At 33.8% G+C, this 23,899-nt stretch overlaps 2 protein-coding genes and 2 long non-coding RNA genes across 10 annotated transcripts; 2 read left to right on the forward strand and 2 right to left on the reverse strand.

Annotated features, from left to right (window-relative positions):
* Window positions 1-136: 136 nt before the first annotated feature.
* LOC105774474 (uncharacterized) lies at window positions 137-3,724 on the forward strand. Of its 4 annotated transcripts, none has more exons than XR_001127378.2 (3): window positions 592-1,004; window positions 1,358-3,194; window positions 3,334-3,724. It is a non-coding gene; the product is annotated as an uncharacterized LOC105774474 (long non-coding RNA). The 4 variants fall into 4 exon arrangements; XR_008196594.1 differs by having other exon boundaries at window positions 1,358-1,457; window positions 3,123-3,724; XR_008196596.1 differs by lacking the exon at window positions 592-1,004 and adding an exon at window positions 137-303 and having other exon boundaries at window positions 1,358-3,724.
* Window positions 3,725-6,162: 2,438 nt separating this feature from the next.
* Window positions 6,163-11,930, forward strand: LOC105772859 (casein kinase 1-like protein 3). 2 transcript variants are annotated; one of them, XM_012594336.2, is made up of 14 exons: window positions 6,163-6,509; window positions 6,605-6,645; window positions 6,794-6,863; window positions 6,965-7,113; window positions 7,201-7,367; window positions 7,501-7,562; window positions 7,646-7,709; window positions 7,790-7,874; window positions 7,971-8,097; window positions 8,435-8,517; window positions 8,643-8,700; window positions 9,765-9,838; window positions 10,037-10,221; window positions 11,023-11,930. In XM_012594336.2, the coding sequence occupies exons 1-13, from the start codon at window positions 6,434-6,436 to the stop codon at window positions 10,211-10,213; spliced, it is 1,233 nt and encodes a 410-aa protein (XP_012449790.1). In that variant the 5' UTR covers window positions 6,163-6,433; the 3' UTR covers window positions 10,214-10,221; window positions 11,023-11,930. The 2 variants fall into 2 exon arrangements, with proteins under 2 accessions (XP_012449790.1, XP_012449789.1); XM_012594335.2 differs by having other exon boundaries at window positions 6,168-6,509; window positions 9,711-9,838.
* A 162-nt stretch (window positions 11,931-12,092) lies between these two features.
* Window positions 12,093-15,566, reverse strand: LOC105772860 (probable lactoylglutathione lyase, chloroplastic). 3 transcript variants are annotated; one of them, XR_008197085.1, is made up of 10 exons: window positions 15,218-15,566; window positions 14,641-14,845; window positions 14,376-14,500; window positions 14,143-14,207; window positions 13,798-14,010; window positions 13,611-13,658; window positions 13,351-13,458; window positions 13,038-13,178; window positions 12,449-12,763; window positions 12,093-12,266 (listed from the first exon to the last, which is right to left on the reverse strand). XR_008197085.1 is itself a non-coding variant. In XM_012594337.2 (9 exons), exons 1-9 carry the CDS (start codon window positions 15,363-15,365, stop codon window positions 12,722-12,724), a joined length of 1,095 nt encoding a protein of 364 aa, XP_012449791.1. In that variant the 5' UTR covers window positions 15,366-15,566; the 3' UTR covers window positions 12,382-12,721. The 3 variants fall into 3 exon arrangements, 1 of the variants encoding a protein (XP_012449791.1); XR_001126905.2 differs by lacking the exon at window positions 12,093-12,266 and adding an exon at window positions 12,382-12,420 and having other exon boundaries at window positions 12,570-12,763; XM_012594337.2 differs by lacking the exon at window positions 12,093-12,266 and having other exon boundaries at window positions 12,382-12,763.
* Window positions 15,567-21,576: 6,010 nt separating this feature from the next.
* Window positions 21,577-23,357, reverse strand: LOC128041643 (uncharacterized). Its single transcript, XR_008196562.1, has 2 exons — window positions 23,272-23,357; window positions 21,577-21,820 (listed from the first exon to the last, which is right to left on the reverse strand). It is a non-coding gene; the product is annotated as an uncharacterized LOC128041643 (long non-coding RNA).
* Window positions 23,358-23,899: the final 542 nt, after the last annotated feature.

The following is a 23,899-nucleotide window of genomic DNA, read 5'->3' on the forward strand; positions in this document are numbered from 1 at the left end:
ATTTATGATTCAAAATTGTTTGAGGTCAGTTTTTTCGAAAAATGGTTCTAGATTATAAAATTGGTGCTTCAAGTTATCTATGATACAGAAAACAGGTTAGAGAGTATCGGAATTGGTTTGTGGAAGTACTCTCCGATACTTAAGTCGGTAAAATTTAAAGAAAAAAACAAAGTTAAAATGAGCGTACAATTTGAGAGTCATCATACTTGGTGAATGTTGCGGTGTTAGATAATTTATAAGTTTTGTAACGTCTGCCCGGAGCTGCCCAAGTTTATACTCAGATCTAATTGCTCTTCTCAGTTGGTGAGTTTACTTTTCCTTGTATTTCCAGGGTCGTTAGATCTTGCTCTATGGCTTGAGTTGACAGAAGCTCAAGAAAGTTCATTGTATTTGGCAAAAATCAATGTATTTGGGTTACAAATAAACATAGCAGCCTCTTTAGTCGGCTGTAATAGCAGTGGACCCATTACTAAACCACTGTTTGGTTGGCTGTAATAAGCTATTACTGTCATATTCCATTACGGGCTTATTCAGCTGAAAATGTATCATACGATTCAGGGCTCTCCCACTGAATGGTGATTTAGGGTATGGGTTGTATAACAAATTAGCTAATGTTTCCATTTTACCCTCACTCTTCTCCTTCCTTTCTCACGTCTTAAATCCCCGAGTGATATTTTTCTCTCTTTTTTTTCCATGCTTCTTCCCCAACTTCATCTCTTCTACACTTAATTTAAACCTTTTCTTTTTAATCACATTTCCTCCCAACCTGCGTCGCACACCAAAACTCTTTTTCTCTTCAAAATTGAAAATTCCTGATTGCTTAATCCACTGAAAAAAAGAAGTGAAGCGTTTTTCAGGTCGTCTCACAGGATCCAAGATCCGATAAGTTTTAATTCGGACCCAAATTTCAAATCCCCTTGATCTGTACAAGTTCTTATAATGGGTTTTGGTTTATAGATCTAATCTCCTAATTCTTAGTTTGTTCGATACTCTTTTATCAAATTGTAAGCCTTTTGCATTAATATGAATCTTTTATTTTTCAGTAGTTTCTGTTGAAATTGCTATTTTATGTTATTCATTGTTACTTTTTTTTTATTGTGTATATGGATGTACTGCTTTTAAAGTTGATTTCAATGGAATTATTGTATAATTGCACTTGTGGGTTTCTTTTTCCTGGGATTTTATTATTTCAATGTACGTATCTTAGATAATGGCTGAAAGAATTGCATACAACTCCGTTTTCAATATTTCATTTCCATTATCTTCTAATAGAACAGGTTTCATCTTTGTTTCTTTTGATTGGGTGTCAAAATATTGTTCCTTTATGTTCCTAAATATCCTGTCATTGTTGAAACAGGGGAAGAAACAGAGTTAAAGAATGAACTACAAAGAACGGTGATGAAGATTCTTGAAGATGAGGACTGTGTATTTTGAGATAAACAATTATGCATATCAAGGTATGAATTAATCAATTGAATTCGAATAAAATTCAAGGATTTATAAGTTGACAGATTAATGTTCAATTATAAACCATCTAATTCATCAGTAAAACAACAAAAACATGTATAGAAATGGAACCTAGTCCCTACTCACAATCAGTGCTACATAACAGGCTTTCTATGCTTCAACCATTACTGCAATTTCAATCCTTTTGTAGCTACAATGACAAGCCCAACATATATATAGCTCAACTCAATTGATGAACCTTTGATCGAAAATTGATCAAAAGATGCCTTCGATTGATTACAATTTTGCAGTGAAGTCTTCATCTCTTAAGAACGTAGGCAGTGTTATGGGCAAAATAGAAATCAGGACATTTAAGGAGCTAGTAAAGAGAAATATGACCGACAGTGGTTCGAATGTATATACAAAGAATTTTTTTTTAAACTTCTTACTATTAGATAATGTCCATAAATCTCATGATAGGTACCCAAAGATTCATAGTGAACTTCGATGGGAGCTTCTCTTGAAGCAATAATGCATTGCTCTAGTCGCCACCGGAGCCACTAAGGACTATCTAAATTGATTCTTTTCTGCCTATAAGCTCCAATCGCATCATAGGAATTACAAAAAAAAAAAAGGCTCCCTTGTAGACTTAAAGTTATTATCGTCAATTCTTTCATTTTGATAGCTTTTTCGATTCTATGGATTATACCTATTCGCACAAATACCTCGACGATTCCCACTCATTAATACATAGAGCCCAATAAGCATATCTTGAGTCGGTACGGAAATGGGATCCCCAATAGTTGGAGACAAGAGATTCATATGAGAAAACATAAGTAAACAAGCCTCCGCTTGCGCGTCTAAAGATAAAAGGTACATGAACTGCCATTTGATCCCCATCAAAGTCTCCATTGAATCCCTTACAAACTAATGGATGTAAACAAATAGCACGTCCTTCCACTAAAATAGGTTGAAATGCCTGTATACCTAATCTATGCAGAGTAGGCACTCTATTCAGCAATACAGGATGTCCTCGCATAACTTCTTACAGTATTTCCCATACAATCGGCCCTTTTTCCCGAATTTTACTCTTAGTAACTCCTATGTTCGGAGCAAGATGTTGTCTAATTAGACCGCGAATTACAAATGTCTGGAAAAGCTCTATTGCTATTTCGCGAGGCAATCCACAGCAATGTAATGAAAGTGAGGGGCCAACAACAATGATAGAACGTCTCGAATAATTGACTTGTTTGCCAAGCGAAGTCTCGCGAAATCTTCCCTCTTTGCCTTCAATTACATCTGAAAACGACTTGTAAACCTTATTATGACCGTCCCTCATTGGTTGTCCGCGGATTCCATTATCAAGAAGTGTATCCACGGCTTCTTGTACTAATTTTTCCTGACACATTACTAATTCCCCTGGCATAGATCTACTTATTGTTAATAGATCGGTAAGAGTATTATTTCGATAGATAACTCTTCTATAGAGTTCATTAATATCTGAACTCATTAGTTTACCCCCATCTATCTGAATGATCGGTAGAAAGGTGCATTGACTCTCGTACTTAAATCTTGACTTTATTTGATTCGCTCTTTCTGTTTTTTGGATCATTTGTCAACCTTACAGAAATGTTTTTGGATTTGATTAATAAGTTTCTTATTATTATTTTCATCAGATTTGATCACTTGGTTTGAGACTTGAACTCTCTCCAGAATTTGATTTTTTTCCTTTGTGTTGTGTTTTCAAGGTAAGATTCATTTTTCATGTCGAATGTAAATGTATCAGTCATTTGGTTTTGTCATAGGACTCTATTTTAGTACTCAATTTGTTTTCCCTACACTTGTTCAACTCAATTTGATTCTCATGTTTAACACATAAAATTTCAGAAATTTCTACTCTTTACCTTCTCGAGAATAGATCAGATTTTTTGGAATAAAACTCATGCCTAGAATACCTGTTTCTTCACCCACTGATGTTGACATTTTGGGCATGTCGCAAGCCTGCAGATTGTTTGTACAGCTCCATTTCTTCATTCTTGTGTAAGTAAGTTTTTGATAATGCTGGAACAAAAGCAAAAAACAAGAAGAAAAAAGGGAAAAAAAAAAGGGTTATTGGGTACTTTTTAGTATTGCTATTTATTGAATTCTTTTCTTCTCATGTTCATAGTCTTGTTCTAAGTACATTCTCATTGTAAAATCTTTATTATCATTTGGTTTGAATCCATAGATAAAGAGATACTCAAAAGGTCATTTTGTTTGAATAAATTGGTTTTAGTCATTCAATTGGAAATAACTTTTCCTATTATCATATACAAATATGCATTTATAACAAATTTATTCTTATATATTTGAAATATCATACATCATTTATATATTTCAATTGCAGCAGACAAATGAAAAAACCATCTACTCACAGAATATGTTCGTCATAAAAAGAATAAACTTGTTATTTGAATGTATGTTTGGCTAGGTTGACAACTAGAACCATCGTAAGAAATTAAAACAAATGAGAATTATTTACACAATTTAGACTTAATTTATGTTTGTGGATTCTTGCACTGATAATCAATTCACTAAAATTATTTGTGTCGCTAATAATATTTTAGCATATTAAATATGCATTGCAGTGAAAATAATAAAGTAGGTTATATATTGTTTTCCTAATATTATATATATTATGATTTTTATTAAATTATATTTAATAATAATTATGTTAAAATATGATTAAATTATTTATTATTAAATATAATTTAATAATAGTCTTACTAAAATTTAATAACAATAACAATAATCATTTATCTAACAAAATCTGCTTAGGGTATTTTGGTCATTTAAGCCTATTTCTTTATGCTATTACAACATCTATTCTATTCAACCAAATACAAGAATACTATTACAGTTCTATTCCGTTCCATTAAACCAAACAATTGCATTATTATTTCAACTCTATTCCATTATATATCTATTCTATTACAGTCCTATTTCACTCCAACCAAAGATGCCCTAAAATTGTGCCAAACAAATAAAAAATAATATAATAACCCAAAACATTATATAAAACCCTTTTAGGTGGTTTTTAATTGATTTAACTACTTATTTCTGGTTGTTTTAATACTTACGAGCGATTCAATGAAAATCTAATTTAATGGTAGTTGTTGTAGTGTTGGCCAAACCGATTTCAATTGGCATGTAGTGTTTTATAATTGGTCCAAATAATTTCTATTATTTATAATATATATTTAAAATTTGATCTAAATATTTTAATATGATTTATATTAAATCAAAGCATACATGTAGTAAATTTCACTAGGAAAAAAATCAGAAAATGAATAATTGAAAAGGATAGAAAATAAAATAAATAAAAGATATAAATTTTATTGCTATCTATTATTTTTAATAAAGTTGAAAAATAAAAAATTTAAAAATACATAATTTTAAGTTAGTTTACATCTCTTTCTCATTTTCTTTCCTTTAACTTTTTTTTTCTTATCAAGTATATTCAAATTTTATTTTCTTTACAACTTTCATATTTTTTTATTCTCCACTTTTCTACCCAAACAAGCCCACTTTAAACAAATGGGCTGAACTCTAAAAATATATTAGAAAAGGCCCAATCATCACCCAAAACCCAAAACACAAAACACCATAAACACTAACAACCCTACCAAAGGCTCCGACGTTTACTTCCAATGCAATACATTTTCAACGTTTTTTTATGCTATCAGTAGATAAACGCCTTGTGTATCCAAATGGGCCCTACGTCACGGGGAGCAAAATTCAGGTGATTATTTTCTGCATCTGACATGAATGAAAGTCAAGCCTCTCAAAGAGGCCATCTAAAACGTGAAACTCAGAAAGAGACATCGGATTCGCCATGGCATTGAGAGAGCATCAACGAAGCAAGAGTCAAGGTCAGAACATCACCCTCTAGACATCGACCATGACAGCCACCCGGGCAGAGCCTGATGCAATGGCACTAATGACAATCAAAGCTTGGGACTAGTGGGAGGCTGGAGAGATGCTGACGTCTAACCATGAACGAGCGGGGCTTCAGTATGCAAGAGGGATACATAAAAAGAAACGAAAAGAAAGGCAAAAAAATCGAGTCATCCAAGGCAGAGCTTCATTGGCCGTCAAAGATGATGAATAGGAGAGGCCGAGACAACCCATGGAGAAATAGGACATTACCTTCCGCCGGCGACATAAGACCTCCTTTAGGAATGTAAAACGAGAGAGAAAAGTAGAAGGACCTGAAGAGAGAAAAAAAAGAGAATCCTTAAAGCTCAAGATGATTTTGGATTCATAGAAAGACTAGAATATTTAAAATTTAATAGAAAATAGAACAAGTCCATCATACCTTAAACTCTGTTTTCCTTTAAACAACCATATTTTTTTCATAAAAATTGCAACTGTGAAAATTCAAAGGATCCTTAAGAGGAAGGCTGGTGGTGTACGGTACCGGCTGTGTCGTTACTCGTTTGTATTGATGTCGATGGTCTCCAAGATTTAGCCGTCAACATTATTTTTATTCCCTAACTAGGCCCAAAATAATTGGTAGCAGACCCGTTAATTTACCCTAATACCCTTACAAAGCCGACCAAATCCCAATCATATCCGCCTACAATCACAAAACCCTAAATTACCTACCTACCCCCTTATTTATTTGTTGGTTTGTTTTAAAATCCCATCACTCTAGTCAACAGGTCAACGTGCTTCCTTCTCACCTACCCTAAATCCCCAAATTACCCTTTTAAAATATTTGTAAAATTTCTGTTTATCCGTTCTTCATCGTTCTCAAAATCCACGCAGTTCCTCTCTGTTGTTTGTTTTGAGGTTTCTCCTGTTTTTGGTTTCGGTTTTTCACAAGAGAAACATAAAAGAAAAAAGAAACCATAAAAAAGTCTTTCTCAAAATCCTTCTAAGCTCTTGTTCTGGCTTTAATGATCTGAATCTCGTTGATCGGACTCTTCGTCTATCTAATTGAAGCATGGAACGAATAATCGGTGGCAAATTCAAGCTCGGCCGTAAGATCGGCAGTGGATCCTTCGGTGAAATTTATCTCGGTTCGTCTTATCCTCTATTTTTACTCCTTTTTTTCATAATTATTATGTATACGTTAAAAAGTGATTTTTTTATGATTTTGATTTCGTTTCGGCAGCTACGCATATCGATACTTTTGAGATCGTCGCTGTTAAGATCGTAAGTGTCTTTTTACTTGTTTTAGGTTCATGAATATTGATCTGGTTGACGTTTATGCTTCTTAGTGTAGATATGTGAGATAGAATTGAAAATCGCCTGTTTTAAATTTTTTAAAATTATATTATTAATTTCAATTTGGCTCTTACAGGAGAACAGTAGAACAAAGCATCCGCAGCTGCTGTACGAAGCCAAATTGTACAATATTCTTCAAGGAGGAAGTAAATGCCTTACTACAACTTCAATGAATTCATTTATTTAATTTATGGAATTTTAAACAACTGTGAAATACTGAGTTGCTTTGTTTCTAATTTACGTATAGGTGGAATTCCAAGCATAAAATGGTCAGGTGTTGATGGGGAAGAAAATGTACTTGTTCTCGATTTGCTTGGACCGAGTCTGGAAGATCTTTTTGTGTACTGTGGCAGGAAGTTTTCGCTGAAAACTGTCTTAATGTTGGCTGATCAAATGGTGAACTAAAATCCGTGACATTTTGTTTTTTATTTTATCTTTTTTGGATTGATTATATAAATTGTTACTTTCGTTGAATGTTTTTAGATTACAAGAATTGAGTATGTTCACTCAAAGGGATTTCTCCATAGAGATATAAAGCCTGATAACTTCCTCATGGGACTTGGTCGCAAAGCAAATCAGGTTTATATAATTGATTTTGGGCTTGCTAAAAGATACCGAGACTCCATAACTAATCGCCACATTCCTTATAGGTAGTTTTCTCGTTTAGTCTGTTATTTCTTACCTTTTTGTTTCTTTGGATTGCTAGATGCATTCTGTGCCAGTTATGTAATATGTCAATAATGAATTGCTGTTACTGACATAAAAGAATTTTTCTTCCCACAGAGAAAACAAGAATTTAACGGGAACAGCACGTTATGCAAGTTGCAACACACATCTTGGAATAGGTAATTTTTCTCGGTCATTTATAAGATGAACAAAGCATTTTTTTCATTTACTTAGATATTGACTTGTAAAATTTCTGTTTTAGAGCAAAGCCGGCGGGATGATTTGGAGTCACTTGGATACGTACTTTTATATTTTCTTAGAGGAAGGTAGGTGACCTATTTTCAGTGATTTTATGAATTGATTTATTTTCTGTATATTAAACCTACCAAAATGTTCCATGATATAGCCTTCCATGGCAAGGTTTGAAAGCTGCAACAAAGAAGCAGAAATATGATAAAATATGTGAGAAGAAGGTGTCCACTCCTATTGAGGTGTGTTTGCATTTATATATCTTTTAGTTCTATATTGTGGTTCAAGTATTATTTGATTAACATGGCTTCTGTTTCCTCTGACTCCTTTTGATCAAGGTCCTATGTAAGTCTCATCCCGTGGAGTTTGCATCATACTTTCATTATTGTCATTCCTTGACATTTGATCAACGACCTGATTATGGATTCTTGAAGCGTCTGTTCCGTGATTTATTTGCTCGTGAAGGTACTGTTGTATGCATTCCACCATTTGTTTCTGTAAAAGCAGTCTGATTTTCTTAGCATATACGTTGACATTTCCTTGCTTGAAATTTTCAAATGCTTGTGTTGCTTGTTGGCCATTACTTTTCTGCAGTTGACATGTGCTATACTCTTATGTCTTCTATGTTCAGCAAGGGCTCATTGTTTCAAAGCATAAGGCTTAACCAATGAAAAGGCCTATGACAATTGGCTTGTTGGACAAGTATCAGGATGTTGACCTTGTAATGATGACGACATGACATAGATGAAAAGTTTTGTACATAATTTGCTGCAAAGTAATTTTCAGTTCTTTTTTGTGGTAGGTTATGAGTTTGACTACATATTTGACTGGACGATCATCAAGTACCAGCAGGCCCAGAAAAGCAGATCTCAGCATCAGTTGTCTGTTAGTATCTTGCTCCTTTTCCTTAAAACTTGTAACAAAAATTATTTGTCTTTGCATTTAGAATGTACTTGCATCATTCATAATAAATACTGGTTCTTTCTGATAAGTTTATATTTCCCCTACAGCCAATTCCTGGAGGTAGCAGCAGTCGCCCATTACCAGTTGATGTGGATAATCATCAAGGTTAGCTCCTGCTGATGTGCTTTGTGCTCAAATGACTGAATGGTGTTTTGAGGACTTTATCTATTGGACAAAGAATCCTAGAAGACCTGTAATAAGTTAAGCAGGACATCCTAAGTCCTAATTTGAGGAGTATGGTGTCTTTAGTAACTAAATTCATACATCATGGTCGGAAGAACTTTAATCTTGGGGTCACTTTCTTTTTTCTTGTCTGTTTGGTCTGTGAACAGTATGCATTTGTTTTCTTTCCTGAAAAGAAAAAATTTAAATGATATGGTCTATTTTCCTTTCTGAAAATTATATTGAAAAACTAGTTTCTAAAATTTCTTTACATATTTTACATCTTGGACATTACAATTTAACGGTAAAATCTACCAATTTTTATTCTTTCTTCTTGTACTGTGGTTACTACAGCAATTTTGTTATAAAAATCCATATAATCCTTTCTCAGAATGCTGGTCCTTTAAACATGTACTTTATCATTAAAGGGAAAGCCGCTAGTCAATGGCTCTAGTCTAATGCCTAATGTACCATTTTGATTGTTTTGCTTTCTGGGACTGAGACTGAATTTATATATCCATAAGATTACTTTGGTTAAAAAGAGGATTTAAAGAACAAAATGGCAGTGACTGAGACTGCATTTCCTTGTCTGAAACTGGTTTCTAGATTTTTAATATCCCATCTCTTATGGTTTCACCTTTATTTTGGTGTGTGTGGGGCAGAGGCTTAAGGTAGAGACAAGATGCCCAGTTGCCTTTAATATTGGGAGACTAGAATGTTTACTTGTATGCTGTTGATGCACATATCTGTAAATATGTGAAATTTATAGATAATATGAATAATTTATATAGAAATCTTTATGGTGGCCATTTGGTTGTATCATACAGAAAAGGTGATAGGGCTGAGATGCAAAACCATCATGATCACTATCTTTAGCAAGATCTCTAATTCTGCTATTCATAATTTTTGTTTTGTTTGGAAATAACATTAAGCTGTTATTGTTTAAATGCCAGGAGGCTTCAATGCTACTTATTCTACTGACATCATTAGATCAAACAATGCTCCAGGTCAAGGTGTTCGCATGCAATTTAAACCAGCAACAGGAAAGAACTTGATTTCTGATACTACTATTGATAAAAATGTAAGTGTAGCCTTTCAAAATAAGAAGGAAAATTTATGTTAGCTACTCTTCTTCATCAAACTCTTACCTGTGTAGATATTTATGGATACAATTCTCTATCCTTGATTTGTGCTAATTAGGAAATATTTTCCTTGCTTTTAAATTTTGGATTGCATTGTAGCATTTGTGCATTAGTTAATTTTTTATGTTTATTGGCAGATTTTTGACCCTCACACACCCTCATCTTCATTTGCACCTGCTGGCACCTCAAAAAGAAATGGTCAGAAATCAACAGCGCCCCCTGACGCTGCTAATTCTGGCCATGGACAAGGAAACAAAATCAGATCTTCTAGTAGTTTGTTTTCATCATTGCAGCGCATTTCTTCTGCCAAATGATGAAAATGGTAATTTATCAGCTCATAGATCAGTTTCTATTAAGTTGGACCTCTATCCAAATGCTATTAATGGTGGCATCCTGGTATCATGACTAAATATGCAAAAATATGTTTTAGCTATGATTTTGGTCAAGGATTTCTGAAATATCTGTAAGAGTCTGTGAATTCTGGTGATTTCATGTTGTGCTTTCTTGTGATACATCTAATGTGCATTTCTGGAGGCCTGCAAAATTTGCTGCTAAATGAAGATTTATATTTTGCTCGCTCAGAATGTTGGTTCCCTGTAGTATAAACATCGGTTATTATGAAATACCAATACTTGAAGCTTGTTTGATTCCCGTGCTGTACATAGATGTCATCAATGACCTCAGCAGCCTTTGTATCTATGGTGGGGAAGGACCAATAATGAAAAGGAAAATAGAGAAAATTTATAAGATTTGATCTATTTGTATCTAAAGTATGTACTCCAAATATTGAAAATTAAAAGCAAAAGTCTTTATTTTGGATCTATCTAAGGACTCATTGAGGCAATGGAATTTATGGCCTCTTTTTTTCCTCTAAAGCCTTTGCTATTTCCACTTCGTTTATGTGCATAACTTCAACCTCGTGTTTAACTTGATAAGACCAGATTGCTCTCTAGGCCTTTGTGTAAGAATGATGATAAATTAGCTGTTCTGTGCCGTCAAATGTACAGTATGAAAGTTTTGCTAGCATATTGTTGATTTTATTTGAATGTTAAGACTGATTTTAAATAATCCTCAACTGTCAGTTTCATATGTTCTAATTGGCTGTATGCATTTCCGCCTACAGTGCTGTGGTGAGGGAAGATTAGGGAAATGACAATTCAGGGTGCATTTGAAGACCATACGACGTATATTTATCTACATGTTAACTAAGGCCAGATCTAGTAAAGGCTGCTTAATGCTGAAGGCTGAACACTGAACACACTAGTTATGGTAATATCTTGCCCTAGTCCTTGATCCTGCAACTATCTACAGTGTATGTGATGTAAAGTTGAGTTGTACGTTGGGTTTCAACTTGATTTTGTGAATTGGTTAAGTACGCCTCGGATAGGCTGTGGAATCTTGACAGGCAGTATGCCAACAATATGTAACTACCAAGCTTGTCATGTTATGTAAATCCTGATAGATGCTGTTCAGGATAGTCAGAGAAGGTAGAAAGTAGACTACAATTTACTTTTTCTGTGGCCATTTGGAGTTCGGTGTTCTGAAGATATATGCAGCTAAATTGGACTTTGTGAGCAGTTTTCTATGTGGTGTTTGAAGTTTGAACCAGGTCGGGGATAAAATATTTCCAGTTCGCCAATTGTTGAAATTCTTTTTTAGTTTATTGACACAAATAATAGTCAGGTGTTGAGAATTTGTGCATCCGAACCTGGATGACTGTAGCATTGCTTCAAGCTCCTTCAGGTATGTACAGCTACTGAAGCAAATCACTTTGTGATAAATATGCTCTATCTCAGAAACTGGTGCGATTCATGCCTGTAGTGGAGTTGGGGAAATCTAGAGTTGGATTATCACAAACATTTTGTTTGTTTCCATGATTTAGTAGGTCTTAAAATGTTGGGAAATTAGGCACTGCAGGCCGAACTTTGTAATAATATAAAAAAAGAAAGAAATATTCGAGTATTGTGTGTAAATAGTATTGATAGGGTTTTTTAAGTTATGATACCCATTTATGAAAGATTTTTATTGTAATTTATTCCCCCTTTTTAAGGTTTTTTTTTTTATATAAATTATGTAGCTATATAATATTATTTGAGTTGTTCTGAAATCAGGTTATGATAATCGGATCAAAACACCTGGTTCCAATAATAAACCGGGTTTAATTTTACGATTAGGCTTAAAAGAAAGTCAATGTAATTGATTAGTATTTTATATTTATAAATGTATTTAATGTCAATAATGTACATATATAAAATATTTTTCACAAAATCAATAGATATTTGTATGTGCTAGTATCTATAGAAATGCGATATATGCTGACTTTTAAGATACTTTCTGATTACCTTGATTTCGTAGAATGGCCTCAACCTGTGTCAAAAAAGCATTCGGTTATCGAACGCAAAGGAAAAGCTTCTGCTGCCTTTGTTTAAAACACATTGCAATGTAAAGAAGGAATATCGACATGCAACACAAAATGCAAGTCTTTGACATCTTAGTTTTGGGCAATGCTTTATTTGTGGGACTGAAAAAACAAAAGAAGAGAAATCAACCTCAAACACATAAGATAAGCAGGTATGTTTGCTGTGCCATTCTTCTCTCTCCTACATAGAGAGTGAATTTGATTGAAACAAAAAAAAAAAAAAGGAAAATATAATTAAAATTGTAACTGACATCTCGGTGTTTCTTCACTTCCACGAAGCTATGCAATTGTCACTGTAGAAGACTCATCTACAAAACGGGATTGGTGGAGTTCTTCCACAAATCCTTGCAGCTCGGATTTGGATTGCCGTGTCAAAAGGATCATATCAGAATGTCTCTAAACCTCACTCCAATTCCTTGAGGAAATCAATATTATCAACAAAAACCTTCAAAATTAAACAGCAAAATAAGTTGACTATTTAAAAAACGGTACAAACAAAACAAGTTGATTTATAACCCTGAGAAGAAACAACTTAAGAAGAAAAGAGTTGATACGACTAGGTGTTGGAGCAATGCAAAATGAATGTGCAAACATTCTTGACATATTTTCTTTCATTAGACATTGGTGATGCTGTTGAATAATAAACAATTCAAGGGAAAAATTTTCAGCTCCCAATCAACAAGCATCAATGCATAAATTAAAAGCTTCAAAATGCATACCGTCTTCCAACCATCAGGATCTAAGCATGCTGTGATCTTGGTGTTAATTCCAGGTAATGGTCCAGGTTCACGCATGATTTTTCCACCAAAAAGTTTAATTCCCTCTGCAGTTTTGTAAACATCATCTGTGCCAATTGCAATCTGTAGAGCCGCGAATAATATGTCACTAACTTGGGCCGTATGTAGGAAATAAAGACTTGAAAAAAAAATAAAAATGTAAAATCATAGAACATGCTGCATGCAGTTACATTTTGCAAGCAAATAGAAAAAACCTTTTCAACATTTAAGTGAAAAAAAATAGAAATATTTCTACCTGAGCATAGCCATTTCCTTTATCATATTCTGTGACCCCATAGTTGTATGTCAACTCAAGCACAGCATTTTTATCTTCAGGCCCGTAACCCATCATGGCTATTGTATACTAAATGGAAAATTCATAAACATATGTCAGTGTTATATCTGACATACAAATTACTAAAAGGTTTACATGAATAAGTTTATCCTCGCAGCCCTTTACCCCACCCCCACCCCCAAGTCCTGCATTTTTTTTTCTTTTAGAGGATAGTTATTTACCTTGTACTCTGGATTATCTCGTGTGCGAAGAAGCTCCATGCCGAAGGCCTGCAACAAAAGGAGATAGAGTCTAAGACCAACACCAAAACCTACAAACATAGTAACCCCAAAGAAAATGCCATGTTCAGGTAAAAGACAGTAAATAGCGTCATATGCCATTCCCAATGTTCTGTGCAGCAACTTTCACCTTCTCATAAAAAGTTATGGAGCGATCAAGATCACCGACACGGAGCATTACTTGGCACAAAGGTTCAGGAGTAGGCCCCCTTTCAATCAGTTCAAACTTGTAACCATCAGGGTCCTCAATAAATGCAATTACGGTGGAACCACCTTTCACTGGACCAGGTTCTCTGGTTACTTTTCCACCCTTAGCCTTTATAAGCTCCACAGCCTTGGCAACCTAATAAATGGAGAATATAAACATTCATCTTTGAAAACAGAACTCAGCAGTTCTAAGATACAACACAGTCTATCATCTTATAAAAAATGGAAAAAAGTAATACAATTTTGGGAAGCCAAATTTCGAACTTACGTCCTCAACAGCAATACCAAAATGACCAAATGCAGTTCCAATATCATACTTGTCAACTCCATAATCTGGTAATACCAGTCGAGGAAAATGAAGATCCAAACGTGAGCTAATATGTACTGTCTACTCTAATACTCATGTATGGGGAAGCAATTTTTTCATAAATAGTAAATCAGTTAGAAAATTTCAGACGCATCAAAATTTAGAAGAAGCAAAAGGGTAGTATGATAGGTTACTGTAAGTTAGTTCAATAACAAAGTGAGAATCTTCTGGCCCGTATCCAAGAAAAGCATTGGTGTATCTCTCCTCTGGTATGTCTCGTTTCCTCAACAGTTTCATTCCCAAGCACTCGGTGTAGAATCTGAAATCATGATACACTCGAGTTTGGTTCAAAGATTCCAACCACAAGATCGTATACAACAAAAAAAGAAATCTAGTGAGCAATCTGCTAACGAGACTAATGAAGGATATATAACAACAATATATTTTGAGAAGACATACTTGATGGTCCTGTCTAAATCCCCGACTCGATAAACGACATGGAGCATTCTTCTTTTGTCCTTTTTAACCCACTCTAGAGCAGTTTCCTGGGCAGTAGCCGTGCTTGCGTGTACCACATTTCCGACCGGACGCATCACTACCCTGGTTCCCGCAGTTTTCAAAAGCTTTGAAGCTTTCAAACCAAAGAAATGTGACTGAGGAACAGCTGCATAAAATTTCGACATATATTTATATCAAATCCATCCATCCGAAGTCATTTCTCTCATTCTATAAAATTCAACATAATCTCCACATAATGGTACTTTTTGTTTTACAAATTAATGATCTTTTTCTACCCAAATAGGTACTATAATTGCATTGTAAGCAGATGGCACCAAATTCCTTAAAAAATCTAATATTTAAATCTTAAAAGAATCTAAAATGAACTCCAGAAGAAGTTCAACTAGAAATCCCAATTCGATCTAATTCTTCAATCGGTAATTAAATTCCCAATTAGTGTAAATATGTAAATTCTAAGACATACAATACAAGTAGATGAATTTGATTTAGAAAAGGGGGGGGGGGAAGAGAGGCTTACTGCTGGTAAGATGAGAGAAATGGAGGCGAGGAGGAAGGCGAAGGGGTGAAAGGGAAAGGCCAAAGCGGGAAGTGGAAACACCACCGGAGAACCTAAACGACGAGAGGGAAGGTCGTATTGAGGACGCCATGGGAATTATCCTCACCATCCTCGTGAATTGCTCTCTCTCTCTAGTCTATATGTGTATGTAAGAAGGAAGCAGCAGCGTGTATGGTGTGTGATGTTGGCAGCAGCAGTCTGTGACGGTAACCGTAGAATCTCTCTTTCACTCCTATTTCCGTCTTTCTGGGTGTTTTTTTTCCTGGTCAGTGCAGTGAAAGAAAGAAAGAGCGTGAGGTGAGTTCGTGAATTTGCGATCCTATAACAGATTTTTATTTTTAATCTCCGTTAAAATTAAATTAGGGTAAACTACACCAATTGTCCCTAAATTTTATTAAAATTACATTTCGGTCGTCCAACTTTCAAAAATTACATAATTGTCATTAAATTTATCGAAATATTACATTTTAATAAAATTTATTAACTTAACATGTTAATTTGAAGGGTTAATAACTATAATTAAAATATATTAATTATTAAAAATACAAACAACCAGGCATATATATAACGAGTTAAACAATATTAACATTAAATTCTTTAGAAAATGAAGAACACTGTTCATAAAAAAAATGAAGTCGGAAGTTATAATCCCATTGCCTGGGCTTTCATCAAATCAAAGAAGCTTTGCAAGTTTGGGGATGGTTTAATTTTTTTAAGACATTTCATGGAGAGGATATAATCCAGATTTGATTTTAAGCTTCGATTTGTATAAATAATGTACCATTTTTATCATCATTTTATAGCATACATCATTTAGCAAATTCAAGTTTTGTAACCTCTATTAACCAGACACAGACTCAAGATGGATACATGAATTTATTTTACCCTGTCACCCCGGGTTGCCCAGCAATGATGACTATTAGAACTAGTACAATCTACCACCCCAGATTGCCCAACAACGATGGCTTTCACAATCTATTTACTCTATCATCCTGGGTCGTCCAACAACGATAACTACTTGAATATGTACATTCTACCACCTTGGGTTGCCTAGCAACGATGACTTTTAATCATTATACTTGACCCTATGGCATGGCAACTCTATCCTACTCTACCCGAACAATTAATAGGGTAATCAATGTTCAGATGCATATCATTACATATTTAATCACACTTTAAATGTTTAAACCATAAGAAATCAGAATGTTTACCTTTAATTCAAAGATCTCCACAAAATGGGAGAAATTTGAACAAAAACAAGCTAAGTGTTAATAGGAATTTTAAAGAGAAAGAATGAATTTCTTTTGAAATTGAGGAGGAAAAAGATGTTTGGATGCTAAGAAAATCAAAAGGACGAAAGGAATTTTGAGAGAAAACTCTTGATTTCAAATCTAATAAATTTTTGAAATGGTTGAAAGTGTAGAGGGAATAGACCTGATCATGGGTCGGGCCACCCAGCCTGGCCCGAATGCCCGTCGAAAATGTGGGAGGATTTGGGCAAAAATATAGGCTCAAAAATGGGCTTAGACAAAAAAATAAGGCCCGCTTAAAAAAAGGGTTGGGCCTTGGGTAAGGATTATTGGCTCGGGCCCGGCCTGAATTCACTAAAGGACAAAAAAATATGCTGTTTTTTGTTTTTTTAATGTTTTTTTTTTGTTTTCTCCCTATTTTACTAGCATTTTACTATTATGTTGCTACTATTTTGTTGTTATTATTTGGATATTGTATAAAACTTATTTTATTATTAATTTTATTATTATTTTAAAGGTATTTGTTAATTTTGTTATTATTTTAGAGACATTTGCTTGTTAAGTTGCATTTATCTTAGTGTTATTTAAGTCTACATATTTTTTAAAATTTATTTTCAATTTGTTGAGAAATATTTATTTTGATGTTTTTAGTATTTTTGATGTATTATATATATTTAAAAATTATATAAAAATAATATAAAAAATAATACGGGCGGGCTAGGTCAGGCCTGGGTTTTAGCATTTTTATCCGGGTCGGCTTGGGCAAAATTTTAGGCCCATTTTTTGGGTCGGGCCTGGACCCAATAAATGGGCCTGAATTTTTAGTTGAGCTCGGCCCGGCCCATGAGCACCCTTGAGAGGTAAGTGGGTGGTCTTATAAGCCGTTCTTATTTCCTTCCTTGTTCTAAAAGCTCTTGTTTCACTTAAATCTTCTTAATTTACAAATTAGACCTCTAACTTAAAAATTGTTCCAATTTAATCCTCACTAATATATTTTAATTAACCCAATTATTATTATAATTAATTAATTATTTTATTTTATTAATTTCTAATTTCTACAACACTAAACCCAATCTCTCACTGGAGCCCACGATTAAATTACTCGATTCTACTAACTCGATTTTCGGGGTGTGACAGGGAGACACACCGAGGTTATGCACTTACTGTAGGAACTCAGAGCATCAAGGTTATCCACACAACCCGAGAGCATCGAGGACAAGAGTTAATTAAAACACTAATTCATGCAGTGAAGACACTAACTTATTTGTTTATTCTTTAATTCTTTTTTCTGTAAAGTTTAAGTTAATATTAATTCTTGAAGTAAGATATATTACAATACGCAAGCCAAAGTTTTAATCTTTTTCGAACCTTTTGAGCAATTCTTTACTTTGTCAAAATATTGTACTTAACAAATGGATGAAGAAAAACATAAATGAAAAAGTAACAAAAATAATTATAAATTTTAAACTCACAATATGATATGGTACAAAGCAAACCAATTTAATAAATTTGTTTCGTATATTGTAAATAAGTGTACATTTGAGATGTAAAACAAATTATACAATTTGGAAAAATTTCAGATAACCTAATCATTGGCGTTCGGAATGTGTTTATAATATTGGGAAAGTTTGGAATACTGTAGGACACATTTTTATTCTCTCTCCAGAAAACATGTCTTACAGGGCGTGTTTTCACTAATGTCGTAGTGAAAATGCGCCCTGTAGGACGCATTTTCTTTTCTCTCTCTAAAAACAATGTAGATCGATAAATTTTAAGATTTTAAGCCTACTTTCTCAAATATTTCCAGCATATATGTAAAAATTAACCCATAGTTTCATAGATATATTATATATTATTAATTCCGGTTAATAGGTTAATTACCTAGTTTTAAACCAAGTTAATTAGTAATCGAAATTTCAAAAAAAAAAAACTCCGGTCAAATTAAATTTAATGACTGATTGATTAATCGAATTAATTTAGTACGATCGATTAATTTGATTTTAATGGAAGTTTGCACATCCTACTAGCAGTAAAACCCCTGACACTATTGCATATAATAGGTTTTTAAAAAGACACTATAAACATGAACGTCGATGATGGCAATATAGAATGATCACAAAGCAATAAGAAAGAAAAATAAAATACACAGATTTTACGTGAAAACCCTTTCGGAGAAAAACCACGACAAAGGAAAAGAAAATCCACTAATGTTGAAATTCAAATGATAAAAGAGTAGTTTCGACTACATATATTTAAATGTTGAAAAACCTTATTCTAATCAATGTCAAATCGAATAAGAGTAGTTCTATACGGATTCTACTTGAGCAGCATGGTCCATACTGCGGAGGCCTTCAGCCCTACACCTCCGTTCGCAACCACAGTCCAGTTTTATGCTTAATGGGTTCGACCCTTGATCCTTCACCCCCACAAACCCTCTTATTTGGCCACTATATTTTATTTCTTTAACAGGAACTTCGGTCATACAACTCTAACAGCCACTTTATAACTTTATTTTAAAATGGACAATTATTGAATAACTGTTTTGAAATGTATTAGGCCCATGAGAGTATTTGTACCCCTATCCTCTAACTTAAAAATAGAACATTTCACAACATTTCAAAATAGTTATTCAATTAATTTTTTAAAAAATACAATAAATAGCTCAGCTCATGGTACAAATACTATTATGGGCCTTAAATCGAGCTTACAAAGCCCTGAAAAGAACTTGGAAACGATCTAAGATTAAAACGAAACAAATTAGAAAATTTCAGAGAAACTTGCAAAATTTTAAAATAGAGGTCACACGACTGTGTGACAAAGCCCAGACCGTGTGAATATTCGAAGTCAGAACACACGACTGTGTCCCAGCCCATGTGTCTGCCCATGTGAGTATTCGAAATAGGGTTGCATGACCGTGTCGCAAGCCGTGTGCCAAACCGTGTGTGTATTCGAAGTTGGGTCATACGACAGTGTCATAGGCCGTGTTCTAAACTGTGTAGCAATCTATTTTAGCACACACGGTCGTGCCGCAGGCTATGTGCTAGGCCGTGTGGATATGCACCTATAAGCAATAATTACACACGGTCGTGTGTGGTGACTGTGTGTGGCACATGGCCGTGTGAACCCTTTTTGACCCCTAAATCAAGCAATGTCATGCATTATTCCTTGCACAACAAGACATGCCATATCTAGATCAATTTCTAGGTTCAAAAACACATTTAAATCATCAAATACATTCTAAAATTTCATTCATTTCACGCCTAACCAATATGCCATTCAAATGCACCACAATTAAAGATCATTCAATTACTAATTTAGCTAAGTAAGCACATGACATTAAACATCTATTCATGCTCAACCATCAACCAAAGTAACCAAAGTACAAACATATTCAAAACTTAACATTTCAAAGTATTACCACTTAGCTCTTGACCATTAAGAATCAATCTAACCAAAAACACTTTAAACACATATTCAAAACCAAACATTTCACTAGGAACACCATTATAGTATAACATTTACATATTCGAAGTTGGGTCACACAACAGTGTCATAGGTCGTGTGCTAAACCGTGTAACAATCTATTTTGGCTCACACAGTCATGTCGCAGGCCATGTGTTAGGTCGTGTAGATATTGCACCTATAATCAATAATTACACAAGGCCGTGCGTGGTGACCGTATGTGGCACATGGCCGTATGCATCCTTTTTGACCCCTAAATCAAGCAATGTCATGCATTATTCCTTGCACAATAAGACATTCCATATCTAGATCAAATCCTAGGTTCAAAAACGCATTTAAATCATCAAATACATGCTAAATTTTAATTCATTTCACGCCTAACCAATATGCCATTCAAATGCACCACAATTAAAGATCATTCAATTACTAATTTAGCTAAGTAAGCACATGACATTAAACATCTATTCATGCCCAACCATCAACCAAATTAACCAACGTGCAAACATATTCAAAACTTACCATTTCAAAGTATTAACACTTAGCTCTTAACCATTAAGAATCAATCCAACCAAAAACACTTTAAACACATATTCAAAACCAAACATTTCACTAGGAACACCATTATAGTATAACAATCTGTTTTGGCTCACATGGTCGTGTTGCAAGCCATGTGCTACGCTGTGTGGATACTGCACCGATAATCAATAATTACACACGGCTGTGCGTGGTGACTGTGTGTGGTACATGGCCGTGTGCACCCTTTTTGACCTCTAAATTAAGTAATGTCATGCATTGTTCCTTGCACAACAAGACATGCCATATCTAGATCAATTCCTAGGCTCAAAAACACATTTAAATCATCAAATACATGTTAAAAATTAATTCATTTCACGCCTAACTAATATGCCATTCAAATGCACCACAATTAAATATCAGTAAATTACTAATTTAGCTAAGTAAACACATGACATTAAACATCTATTCATGCTCAACCATCAACCAAATTAACCAAAGTACAAACATATTCAAAACTTACCATTTCAAAGTATTACCACTTAGCTCTTGACCATTAAGAATCAATCCAACCAAAAACGCTTTAAACACATTCAAAACCAAACATTTCACTAGGAACACCATTATAATATAACATTTACATATTCGAAGTTGGGTCATACGACAGTGTCGTAGGCCGTATTCTAAACCGTGTAACAATCTATTTTGGCACACACGGTCGTGTCGCAGGCTATGTGCTAGGCCGTGTGGATATGCACCTATAATCAATAATTACACATGGTTGTGTTTGGTGACTGTGTGTGGCACATGGCCGTGTGCACCCTTTTTGACCCCTAAATCAAGCAATGTCATGCATTATTCCTTGCACAACAAGACATGGCATATCTAGATCAATTCCTAGGTTCAGAAACGCATTTAAATCATCAAATACATGCTAAAATTTCATTCATTTCATGCCTAACCAATATGTCATTCAAATGTACCACAATTAAAGATCATTCAATTACTAATTTAGCTAAGTAAGCACATGACATTAAACATCTATTCATGCTCAACCATCAACCAAATTAACCAAAGTACAAACATATTCAAAACTTACCATTTCAAAGTATTACCACTTAGCTCTTGACCATTAAAAATCAATCTAACCAAAAACACTTTAAACCCATATTCAAAACCAAACATTTCACTAGGAACACCATTATAGTATAAAATTTACATATTTACAACAAAACACCTATATACATGCCACATCTCAAAACGAAATACAAAACCTACCAAATTGGCTGGATAGTGTGAGCTCTCAGTCGATCCGTCCGATCAATCCGTAACTTGACAACTACAAAGATCACATATGAAATAAGTAAGTTAAAGAAGCTTAGTAAGCTCATAGCATAAACATCAAAATTAACTTACCTTAATTCAAAGTAAACATTTAAAATGACAGTTTATATTTCCTGACACTAAATTCAAATTTATCAAACACATTAGTAATTGTTCACATAACCAAATACATTAAATCAACCTCCACCTCAAAGGTTCCTCTCATACTAAAATTCACAATTAAACCATATAACAACTCATACATGTAACTAAAAGAATCATTGTAACATTTTCAATTACCATTACCATGAAAAATGCTATAACATATACACACATAAATATATTGATTCAATTGTCACATGGCCCGATGAACTAGTAACTTGACTTGGATACTTGGGTAACTACACCACACCAGAAGCATCCTAGATGAATAACATAAGTATCGAAGTACAAACAGAGACACGAATGTGCAATCAGCGGCACTGAAGTGCAAACAGAGATACCGAAGTGTAATAGAGGCACCAAAGTGCAAACAGAGGCACTGAAGTGCAATCCCATACAAGCGCGCATACTGACCCTGTTGGCATGCCAACTATATCTTAAGCGTTTACTACGTTCAAACGAGCATTATACTTAAATTTGTTACCTTTATACACCTTCACCATTCATGAGCACTTCATCATCTCCATATACATACTATAATTTCAATATGCTCATGTCAAAGATGTGCAATCACAAAGATTATCACCAACCATTATTCAATTTCATATGAACTTGATTTCAATATCCAATATCATATAAGTAACTTATAAAACTTCACATACATTTATACAATTAATTAGAATTAATAATATAATCTTAAGAAATTTACATTTACATACCAAAACACTATGAACTTACCTAAGATTCACTTCCTGTTTATACATAGAGACTATTCGTAATTTTTCCATTTCCTCAATTAATGTCTTTTGGTTCAGTTCTTGATCTATTTAATAGTTAAATACAATCTATTAATTACACATACATTTCAAAACAATTCAATGCATATGACCCTAAATTTTTATTAATTACATATTTTCCTAAACTTTTACATTTTGCACAATTTAATCCCTAAACTTAAAATTTCCAAATTTAACAAAATTTTCCAAATACTCAATCTAGCCGAATATTTACCCCACCATATTCAGCCCACATTTATTCTAAATTCACAAAAATTCTCTATCAATTCTAACATTTAATCAATTTAATCCTTTACTCAAAAACTAACAAAAAACACTTTATAAGACACTCATAATCAACAACTTATAGCTCAAATCTATTATTTAACATCATGAATATCAAGAACTCATCAATGGTAACATCTAAAATCTTTGACAGTTTCAAATACAAAGCTATGAGTTAGCTGGACCTAGTTATAACGATCGCAAAAATATAAAAATTACAAGAAACAATATAAAAATTACTCACATGCATGCACCAAATACTTGGCCAAACCCTAAGCTTCATAAAATGGTATTCTTCCTTTTCTAATTTCGGCTAACCACTCGAGGAAGATGGTGATTCAAGTTGTTTTATTATTTTACTTTAATTTCATTTATTAAATTACCAAATTGCCCACAATCATAATCTTACAATTTCATTTTAAAAAGGCCACTAACAGTCCATTTACATATCTAATGGACTAATTACATCATAAGTCCTCTTTCTTTTAATAACTAAGCTATTAAATCAATCTAATTCAATAATTATTAACTTTTGTGTCTTTCACAATTTAGTCCTTTTATTCAATTAGCTAACTAAATATTAAAAAAAATTCCAAAATTTAATATGACTCTAATATAACTCCACAAATATTAATTAAATAATAAACATGACCTCATATATTAGAATTGTGGTCCCGAAACCATATTTTTTTATACCACCGAAAAAAGGGATATTACAACATCCGAATAGAAGTAAGGCTATAACTCAAAAGAAGGCACAAGTCAGCAAGGTCCAAACCTCCTACATTGCCAGCTGAAAAGTAAGGAGCAAACCACCTGGCATAGCATGTAGCTTTCAGGGTCTTGTAATCTTGCCCGAAAGAACCCTAATG

Source organism: Gossypium raimondii, chromosome 6, assembly GCF_025698545.1.
Source record: "Gossypium raimondii isolate GPD5lz chromosome 6, ASM2569854v1, whole genome shotgun sequence".
Classification (NCBI taxonomy): domain Eukaryota; kingdom Viridiplantae; phylum Streptophyta; class Magnoliopsida; order Malvales; family Malvaceae; genus Gossypium; species Gossypium raimondii.

Coding starts and splice junctions, on each gene's coding strand:
- LOC105772860 (XM_012594337.2), bottom strand. CDS start 15,365: ATGGTGAGGATAATTCCCATGGCGTCCTCAATACGACCTTCCCTCTCG. Junction 14,208..14,375: donor TGTTATTGAACTAACTTACA/GTAACCTATCAT, acceptor TGGTATTACCAG/ATTATGGAGTTGACAAGTAT. Junction 13,659..13,797: donor CCATAACTTTTTATGAGAAG/GTGAAAGTTGCT, acceptor CTTTTGTTGCAG/GCCTTCGGCATGGAGCTTCT.
- LOC105772859 (XM_012594335.2), top strand. CDS start 6,434: ATGGAACGAATAATCGGTGGCAAATTCAAGCTCGGCCGTAAGATCGGC. Junction 7,563..7,645: donor CAACACACATCTTGGAATAG/GTAATTTTTCTC, acceptor TTTCTGTTTTAG/AGCAAAGCCGGCGGGATGAT. Junction 8,518..8,642: donor GATCTCAGCATCAGTTGTCT/GTTAGTATCTTG, acceptor TTTCCCCTACAG/CCAATTCCTGGAGGTAGCAG.